Source organism: Primulina eburnea, chromosome 18 (assembly GCF_022965805.1).
Source record: "Primulina eburnea isolate SZY01 chromosome 18, ASM2296580v1, whole genome shotgun sequence".
NCBI classification, from domain to species: domain Eukaryota; kingdom Viridiplantae; phylum Streptophyta; class Magnoliopsida; order Lamiales; family Gesneriaceae; genus Primulina; species Primulina eburnea.
The window spans coordinates 23978258-23989268 of record NC_133118.1 but is presented as its reverse complement, the minus strand read 5'-3'; the positions used below and the strand labels follow the sequence as shown (position 1 = coordinate 23989268).

General features: G+C 39.4%; 1 protein-coding gene across 1 annotated transcript; it reads left to right on the top strand.

The window, feature by feature from the left end:
• Positions 1–5625: 5625 nt before the first annotated feature.
• Positions 5626–8184, top strand: LOC140819183 (uncharacterized). Its single transcript, XM_073179189.1, has 5 exons — positions 5626–6333; positions 6436–6717; positions 6766–6873; positions 7054–7173; positions 7738–8184. The coding sequence occupies exons 1-5, from the start codon at positions 5626–5628 to the stop codon at positions 8182–8184; spliced, it is 1665 nt and encodes a 554-aa protein (XP_073035290.1).
• Positions 8185–11011: the final 2827 nt, after the last annotated feature.

Genomic DNA, 11011 nt, shown 5'->3' with positions numbered 1-11011 from the left:
TTAAGGATGCATGAACTTTTGAACCCACCATTATAACTAGTCTTGAACTTGGAGAACACATGGAATTTTGGGTCTAAAATTAATCACACCATTATGGCATTTATTGTGCTCCAAGTGGTCGACCAAGGCAAGGTGAAGGGGCAAGAATTTTCTATAAATACCACATAAAGTCACATACAAGAATGCACTTCTAAAATCCCTCAAAAACTCTCCCAAATTTTCGGCCCTCTCTTCACCCCTCAAGTCTCGGCCGAAGTCAAGGAAGAAGGAGGGAATATTTTCGTGCAGTCTAGTACGGAAACCTTCTGCCGAAGTGCTGCCCGATCAAAGACGGTGTTCTTTAGAGTTGCGCCGAAGTGCTGCCGAAATTTCAAGAGAAAGCTTCGTACAAGAAATCGGTAAGTGGGCTTTTGATATATATTCGTTTGTATTTTTAAACTTGAATATGTATATCATGACATGCATGTATGTGTGTCTTCATTTTCGAAAATTTGCTATCTGTTCTGTTTAAAATTTTGATTGATTATGTGTTCTCTTCTATGTTTCGAAATTCGTTAATTCCGTTGTGTCCGTATGAAAAATCTGAAATCTGAAAATCTGAAAGGCTGTCTGTTACTTCTGAGATCTTTGTTACACTGTTACGATTCTATTTGAAATGGGACGAGAATTGTGATTCTGTCTGGCCCCCAATGGTGGGTATAAAACCATTTCTGTTTGGCCCCCAATGGTGGGTAATTAAAACCATTTCTGTCTGACCCCCACCAGTGGGTATAAAACCGAGTTCTGGCCTCACCCCTTAGAGGAGTAACATATTGGGGACAATTTGACCATGGAAATGAGATGAGTAACAGTGTTCCGTTTGGTATAAATCTGATTTGTTTCTGAACCGTCCTGAAAATCTGATTCGTTCTGAATTATCTGTCTCACACTTGTCCATTTCGAAATGATAAGTTAAAGGTAATAAGATTTGAAAGATTGTTAAAGAACTGTTTTAAAGAATTAAGTTCTATATGTTAGAGTAGGTGCCCGTCGAGCCAAGTGTTGGCCGAGGGTTCATGATTAAACTCTATGTATAAACAGTCTTTATTTTAATAATATTTGAACATTATCGTTTTGGCACTTCTTTATCTGTATACCCATGCTAGTTGCATAGATAAAGCCCTTGAATATACAAATAGTAGAAAGAATATGAGATGCTCATATGATGAGTATCATGAAACTCGTATTTGCAATACTGTATATTCTAAACGGTTCCTAGTCGATTCAGCCGCCATTAAGAAGGATATAGGCCGCTCGAGTTAGAGACTAGTATCTGCGATGTGAGTACCATGTTTCATTGGTAGGGGACATTGTGATGTCCGAACATGCAGATAGGTGCTCCTTGTAGAGAGTGCACTGAATAACCCTCCATAAAAGGACTTTCAAGTGGTTCTCACTTATCGAGTGGAAAAGTCCTGGTTTATGGTTGTACACCATTAGTCCTTATGACCCGGGACAACATTGAGACTCTATGTGCTAGAATTACACTTTGACTTGTTTACCGACTCTCATGGGGTCATCAGGTGGCAAGGTTGGGTGTTCTGTCGAAACATATAGGAGTCGATGCATTGTAGTCGGGGATTCACCGCTTACCTTCGGGTATGGATATCCTATGAGTTTTCATGTATATGTAGTGTGAAATCTCTGATCAGAGTATGGTGGTAATTATGAAAGGAGTTTCATAGATTACACCATCGATGCAACTACGACATGACACATAGTATCGATTCATTGACAACTCTCGATAAACCAATGGTTGTCGAATCGGTCGGGATATATGAGTTGAAGGGACCGTACTGTACGCTAACCATAATTGAATGGTTCTTGCAGGCACTAATCATTTGATACCTAGGGAATCATGTAAGCGATGCTGCTAGGCGTTTAACATGATTGGTTGGGTACTATCAGACTTAAGTTCTGACGTTCTTGTTATCAAGGAGTTGATAAGTAAGATGGAGCAATTGGGGTATGCTCATATAAGGACATGTTTAGTCCGAATCACATGGAGATGTGAACCCACAGGCTAGTTGTATCAATGAACCATTGAGGGCCACACAAGTACTAGCTTTCTAGATCTCGTTGAAAAGTAAAATAGTTCAATGTGTTGAACGGCTTATAAATGAGTTTATAAGCGTAAGGAAAAATAGAAGTATGACTTCTATGAGAGAAATGTAATTTTAATTTATGAATGTGTTCTTAAATTAAAAGTTGGCCAAATAAATAATGTATTTGAAAATTGTAATTTTCATAAACATTATTATGGACTAAATTAAATTAATTCAAGTGTTGAATTAATTAAACACTAGTGGACCTAGTAGAGTCCAAATAATTAAATTAATTCAAGTGTTGAATTGATTAAATCAAATTGAGTCTTGTAGAGCTCAATTTAAATAAATTATTTAACTAGTGGACTTGAGTAAATTCAAGTAATATTTAATTAGTCTCAAATATGTTTGAGATAATTAAATTTAGTCCATGGATTTTTACTTGTTAAAAATCAAATTAGATATGCATGCATGGGAGATGAAAGGTTAGGGAGACAACTTTTGCAACATCCAAGACATGGAATTGGAATGCACCACAACTTTTTACACTACCAAGGCTAGTCTCCCTTCCCCCATTGAAGCATGTGATGGCCGAAACTTTGAGCATTATTCTACCAAGTTTTTCTCTCAATTTTTCTCTTCAAGTGTTGAGGAAGAAAAATACTTCTCCTTGAAAAATCCTTTTATTTTTCTAGTGCAAAATAAGAGGGGTTCTAGTTTGCAAGTGGTGGGCCTAATTTGAAGGAAAGAAAGGAGTCCAAGGAAGCTTGTAGATCTTCATTCCATTCAAGAGCCAAGTTGTTTACAACTTGGTTGGAGCCATCATCAACCTTAAGAGTTTGATATGTAACTATTTCTAAACACACTATGAATGTCATTTTGGTGTTTTATTGTATTTCCTACACAAACTCAAGGTGGCCGAAATTTATATGCTAAAATTGAAAATTTTTGTGCTTCCGTTGCGTTTCCGGCCACCGTAACCGATCCCCTTCACTATATGTATCTTTGGAATCGATCGACCCCCACTTGCTGAGTGTTTCCCCAAAAACACTCACCCCCTTACAATTTCAGATAAAAATGAATAACAAATAAATGAGGAGGAGCAGGAAGCTTTCTGGGGTTAGTGATCGATGATCAAGAGCAGGAATCAAGTTATCCCTTTTGTTTAGGTTTTCCTGCATTTCGCAACTCTGATGTAATTTTATTCTATTGTCAATGTAAAGACAATGTTTTATTTATGAAAATGACTTGTTTTTGGCATTTCTATACGAGGCTTAATTGTTTTCAAGTAATTTTTAAACAATTCCGGATGTCAGAGAGGCTTCGGACACGGGGCGTGACATTTAAGTGGTATCAGAGCCGCCAGGTTCATAATCTTGCTGGGATTTTGATAGAACAAATTTGACGAAGTCAAATTTTGGCAAAAGCCTAGTGTATCCCAATTTGAGTCCAACTTTCATCCGTTCTTGAAGTCTAACTTTCATCTGTTTCCTAAGTTTTGAATAGACTTCAAAAATATATCCCTTCGATCATTCCACAAACTCTGAAATTTTCCACAACAACTATGTTTCTACTATTTGCGCCGTTCTATCCTTTATACGATTCTGACGCTTTACTTCCATTTTTATCCTAGGAAATGGCTGCTCCACGTAATCGCACTCAGGCTGCTCTTCGTATGCGTCAGGTTACCGTAGATAATCAAGCTAGGGAGATTGCAACTTTGAAGGCGCAACTTGCTAGAGAGAAACTGGAAAAACAGGAACTTAAGGAGATTAGGCATATATTGGAGACCGATGTGAAGCGACTTACTCACCATTTGGACTTGGCTGAGAGCCAACTCCTTCATATACCTACCGACTCAGCTCGCATTGAGCGTCTGGCTTCACTGAACAGAGAGTTGCTTGAGAGGGTAGAAACAGAAAGAGGACATGCTGCTAGGGCTGGTCAGCATCATGAACAGTTGAACGCCAAACAAGAACGGTACATATCTAAGCTCCACGGCACCATGGAGAGACTTCAAGAGCAGAACAACTACCTACATTTGGTGATAGAGAACATGGAGGAAGAGGAAGTAGCACCGATGGAGGTGGCCGGAGATGACAGCACCAGTGACAGTGACGACGGAAAGATGTTCGATTAGATTAGCATTATAATAAAATATCTTGATTGCAGTAAACTTGTGACTGAGAGAATATTATGTGTACCAAATTATTTTGGAACTTTATATTATCTTTCTATTATTGCATATTTAAAAAAAAATTGATAAGTATCTTATCTTATAGGAAACCAACATGGACTTTCAAAGCATTATAAATGAACTTCAGGAAAAGGAGTCAGAAATTAAAACACTGAAAGAAAGAATGATAAACTTGAGAGAGATAACTATCAGTTGGATGGGAATAACGTATGCATGATGGAGGATCTTCGTGAGGCCCGAGTGGAAGAAAAGAAACTACGCGAAGACGTTAGACGATACGCTGCTTATCATCTAGAGTCAGAGCGTCAGCACGAGACCATCAAGCAAGAGTTGAAGAAAGCGCAAGATAGGATTTTTACGCTTCAAATCCGGGATGATAGTCTTCTCAAAACCCAATGCCGTCTTCAGGAGCGGATTGAAGAGCAAGAAATCGATGAGAAAATAAGCCAATCAACAATACAAGAGCTGCAAGACCAAGTAAACAACCTCGATCACCACAACACACAACTGCAGAATTATATTGAGCACCTACAAAATGAGATGGTCAGTTTGGAAGAACTCATAGAACAACTAGAAGAAAACCCGATGGAAGAAGAAGATAACGAGGCTGTAGGAGACGGAGAAGTTATAGATGAGTAGGGAGAGAGAGTTCTAGAATAGGCTTCGATTGTATCTAGAAATATTTGATTAATCATTTGTTTTGGAAAATATTTTGTTGTATGAAATTTTTTTACAATTTACTGAAATTAGTCCTTTGATAAAATATTGTGGCAAACGAATTAATAAAATATATGTTTATAGGAAATGGCAGGCAGACCACCCCGAAACAACCGTAACCCTCGTGGTGCCAACCAAAATGAAAATCCACCACCACCACCACCACCAAGAGTAAATCTCAGTCATGAAGATATGATGGCAATAGCTACTATCGTAGCTGCAACGTTACAAGGATTCGTGAACCCATTGGCTAACGCCATCCAACCACCACCTGAACCGCAACCGCGTGGGATTAAGTATCATTACGGATCTCTCAGAAGGAATCGAGTTCCAACTTTCGATGGGAACCCAGACCCAGAAGTCAGCCACAACTGGCTCAAGAACGTCGAAACACAACTACATTTACTGGAAATACCTGAAGAACTGAGAGTGGAGGTTGTAACACTGTTTTTGGAAGAGCGAGCTAGGAAATGATGGAAAACTGTGTCGCCATTTTTGGCAGAAGTGGAAGAGATCACATGGCAGGGTTTTAAGAGAGAATTTTTGAGACAACACTATCCCGCTGAATTTCGACTACAGAAGTTAAGTGAATTTGAAAATTTCAAACAGGCTCCGGACATGTCAGTAATGGAATACACTTCTCGATTCAACGATATGGGAACCTATGTCCAAACAATCATGTCGGATGAAACGTTAAAAATGCATCGTTTCAAGAAGGGACTCAGCAGTCGAATTCAGTCAGCATTGGCAGTGTTCAAGCCAAACAAATTTTCAGATTTGATGGGCGCGGCAATGAGCGCAGAAACTGATATCAAGCGTCCTGAGGAAGAAAACAAGAACAAAAGACCGATGAGCAGTCAATTTACTCAGAATGGTCCCAAGTTTAGGAAACCAAATTATTCGAGTGGGCCTCCAAGAGGAAATTTTAACAGTACTGGCAATAGGGAAGGGAAGTGGTGCGACAACTGTAAACAGTATCATACCGGAGAATGCTATCGGAAGATAGGTGCGTGTTCCAAGTGTGGAAAAGTGGGTCATAGGATAAAAGATTGTCCAAACAACAAGGACAAAGGGGTGAGACCCAACAAGAAAAATGAAAACAAGACCAATGCACGGGTATATGCAATCACCCAAGAGGAAGCGGATGATACCAAAGAAGTGGTGGCATGTACTATCTTACTCAATGAAATGCCTGCTTATACCTTATTTGATTGTGGTGCTACGCATTCATTTGTGTCTAGAAGATTTGCTAAGAAGCTTAAACCTGATCATGATATTCTTAGTGAACCGTTAAGAGTAGCAACACCTGCCAGCAAGACAATTGAAACACACAAAGTGCATCGAAACTGTAAAATTTGTATCAGCAATCAAAATTTTGAAGTGGAATTAATTCAACTCAATATTGTTGAGTTTGACATCATCCTTGGAATGGAATAGTTAGCTAAAAACCATGCCATAGTAGACTGTCAAAAGAAAGATATTAGACTTCAAACTCCGACAAAAGGGGAAGTCGTGTATCACGGGAAATCCAAAGAACGAAAAGCTTTACTATCTGCCTCACAAGTCTGGAAGGCCATAAAAGGAGGTGAAGAGATTTATCTAGCTGTAATCAATGAAGTCAAAGAGGAAGAAATCCCAAAGTTGGAAGATATTCCAATTGTTCAAGAATTTCCAGATGTTTTTCTCGAAGAATTACCGAGTGATATACCCGATAAGGAAGTAGAATTTGAAATCAATTTGATTCCTGGTGCTGCACCAATCTCAAAGGCACCATACCGAATGGATCCAGCTGAATTAAAGGAATTAAAGGAGCAACTTCAGGAATTACTGAATAAGAAGCAGATTCGCCCCAGTGCATCCTTGTGGGGAGCCCCGGTGATTTTTGTAAAGAAAAAAGACGTAATCATGAGGCTATGTATTGATTACCGGGAATTAAACAAGATAACCATAAAGAATAAGTATCCACTCCCGAGAATTGACGATCTTTTTGATCAGTTAAAAGGAGCCAAAGTTTTCTCAAAACTCGATCTAAGATCTAGCTATCACTAACTGAAGGTCAAAACTGGAGACATCCCTAAAACTGCTTTTAGGACAAGATATGGACATTACGAATTCACGGTAATGACTTTTGGTCTAACAAATGCTCCTGCAGCATTCATGGACCTTATGAATCGGGTATTCAAACCATATATCGATAAGTTTGTAGTTGTCTTCATAGATGATATCCTTGTGTACTCACCAAGTGAAGAAGAACACAAAGAGCATCTACGTCTCACTTTGCAGACACTTCGAGAAAAGGAACTATACGCCAAATTCAAGAAATGTGAATTTTGGTTAAAAAGTGTGGCGTTCTTAGGGCATATAATATTTGAATTAGGAGTGTCAGTAGATCCTAAGAAGGTAGAGGCAATCAAGGATTGGCCACAACCAAAGAAAGTGACTGAAGTAAGAAGTTTTCTGGGATTAGCAGGCTACTATAGAAAATTTGTGGAAGGATTTTCTTCAATAACCATTCCACTCACATAACTTACTCAGAAAAATTCGAAATTCATTTGGAATGAAGCTTGTGAAAAGAGTTTCGAAATCCTGAAAGCATCCACACCAGTACTCATTCTTCCCGAGGATGGTAAGAATTTCACTGTATACAGTGACACATAAAAGGAAGGATTGGGGTGTGTGCTTATGCAAGAGGGTCAGGTAATCGATTATGCCTCACGGCAATTGAAACCATATGAGCAGAATTACCCCACTCATAACTTGGAGTTAGCCGCAGTAGTATTTGCGCTTAAAATCTCGAGGCACTACCTTTATGGAGTAAAATGCGAAGTTTCTACTGATCACCAGAGCCTCAAGTACATTTTCACTCAAAAGGAATTAAACATGAGACAAAGAAGATGGATGGAACTTCTCAAGGACTATGACCTATCAATCAATTACCATCCGGGTAAGGCAAATAAGGTGGCAGATGCATTGAGTCGAAGGAACCCTGGGAAGGTGAACTTAAATTCCCTATCAGTTCAACCAAACCTCCGAGAGACCATCAAGTTGAAGCAGAGTCAAGACACCTCCATCCTTAAAATTCAAGAACAAATCCAAGAAGGAAAAGTTCCAAAATTTCAAATTGATGAAAATGGAATACTCTGGATGAAAGGACGATTGTATGTGCCAAACGTCGATGGAATTTGAGAAGAAGTAATGGCCGAGGCACATAAATCGAGATTTTCAGTACATCAAGGGAGTACCAAAATGTACAGAGACTTAAAAAATAATTACTGGTGGAACGGTATGAAGAAAGATGTAGCTGCCTTTGTTGCAAAGTGTTTGGTCTGTCAACAAGGCAAGGCGGAACATCAAAGGCCTGAAGGACTTTTACAACCATTGGAAATACCAGAGTGGAAGTGGGACAACATCTCCATGGATTTCGTAGTAGGACTACCACGATCAAGGCAGGGTCACGATGGGATCTGGATGATCATTGACAGATTGACCAAGTCTGCCCATTTCTTGCCAGTTAGGATGAATTATAATTTGGATAAATTAGCCACTTTGTATATGGACAACATAGTGAGGCTACATGGAGTTCCAGCGAGTATTATGTCTGACAGAGATCCAAGATTTGTATCAAGATTTTGGAAAAGTTTCCAGAAGGCAATGGGAACCAAGGTTACTCTCAGCACGGCCTATCATCCCCAGACTGATGGCCAAACCGAAAGGGCAATTCAAACACTCGAAGATATGTTGAGGGCATGTGCACTGGACTTTTCTGGAAATTAGAGTGAACAGTTACCCCTGATCGAATTCACTTATAACAACAGCTATCATATTAGAATTGAGATGGCTCCGTATGAGGCTTTGTATTGAAGAAAGTGTAGGTCGCCCCTATATTGGGACGAGGTCGGAGAAAAAGCTGTTACCGGACTAGAACTCATTCAGCTAACCGTTGATAAAGTAGTAATAATCAATGAAAGACTCAAGACAGCCCAGGATAGGCGAAAGAGCTGGGCCGACCTGAATAGAAGACCCTTACAGTTGGAAATTGGTGAGAAAGCTTACGTCAAGGTCTCCCCTATGAAAAGAGTAGTTCGATTCAGTAAATCCGGAAAGTTGAATCCGAGATATGTGGGACCGTTCGAGATACTGGAAAAGGTAGGAACCTTAGCCTACCAATTAGCGTTACCGCCGGACATGGCCAGAATACATAACGTTTTCCACATCTCACAACTGAGGAAGTATGTCCCAGACCCGAGTCATGTACTCAAAGTTGCACCACTGATGATTGAAGGAAACCTCAACGAAGAACTCAAATACGAAGAAGTCCCTATTCGAATAGTGGACACAAAAGACCAAGTATTGAGGCATAGGACAATACCTTATGTCAAGGTATAGTGGTCAAATCATACTGAAAGAGAGGCAACTTGGGAACTCGAGGAGAAGATGCGGTCACAATAACCTCACCTATTTGAATGATCAAGCTAATGCAAGTTTCGGGGACGAAACTTTTAATAAGGAGGGAGGGATGTGAGAACCCGAGATTTTACGATCTCAAGTAAATAAGGTAAGAAATACACGAGCTTAGAACTTAGCTTAATCTAATATCAGAGTACTTTCATTCTAATTATAAACTTAATTATGAACTTAGATTTTCAGCTAGTAACTTGTGGAGGTAACTTCAAAGCTCGGGGATTTGCTCAACAGAAGGCCGAGCTGCAAATAACCTCATCCATCGGAGAATTGTCATGGAAGGAGTAAAACCCCAGCTCAAGGACACGATCTGTCAGCTCGAAGCAGCTCAACCATGTTTGTCCTAACAAAATCAAAAAGGGAGCTATAAGTTGAGCCAAGAGTTCGGACAAATTAAATGTGCAAGAAATGACCTTCGCGTTAACCCATGAAGGAGTTGCGGGAGGAGCTAAGAGCTAGGACATATTGATGATACAGGAAATGACCTTTAGAAAATAAAGGTGGCATTTAAGGATGCATGAACTTTTGAACCCACCATTATAACTAGTCTTGAACTTGGAGAACACATGGAATTTTGAGTCTGCAATTAATCACACCATTATGGCATTTCTTGTGCTCCAAGTGGTCGACCAAGGCAAGTTGAAGGGGCAAGAATTTTCTATAAATACCACATAAAGTCACATACAAGAATGCACTTCAAAAATCCCTCAAAAACTCTCCCAAATTTTCGGCCCTCTCCTCACCCCTCAAGTCTCGGCCGAAGTCAAGGAAGAAGGAGGGAATATTTTCGTGCAGTCTAGTACGGAAACCTTCTGCCGAAGTGCTGCCCGATCAAAGACAGTGTTCGTTAGAGTTGCGCCGAAGTGCTGCCGAAATTTCAAGAGAAAGCTTCGTACAAGAAATCGGTAAGTGGGCTTTTGATATATATTCGTTTGTATTTTTAAACTTGAATATGTATATCATGACATGCATGTATGTGTGTCTTCATTTTCGAAAATTTGCTATCTGTTCTGTTTAAAATTTCGATTGATTATGTGTTCTCTTCTATGTTTCGAAATTCGTTAATTCCGCTATGTCCGTATGAAATCTCTGAAATCTGAAAATCTGAAAAGTTATGTCTGTTACTTCTGAGATCTTTGTTACACTGTTACGATTCTATTTGAAATGGGACGAGAATTGTGATTCTGTGTGGCCTCCAATGCTGGGTATAAAACCATTTCTGATTGGCCCCCAATGGTGGGTATAAAATCATTTCTGTCTAGGCCCCCACCGGTGGGTATAAAACCGAGTTTTGACCTCACCCCTTAGAGGAGTAACATATTGAGGACAATTTGACCATGGAAATGAGATGAGTAACAATGGTCCTTTTGGTATAAATCTGATCTGTTTCTGAACCGTTTTGAAAATCTGATTCGTTCTGAATTATCTGTCTCATACTTGTCCATTTCGATATGATAAGTTAAAGGTAATAAGATTTGAAAGATTGTTAAAGAACTGTTTTAAAGAATTAAGTTCTATATGTATCTTTGGAATCGATCGACCCACACTTGCT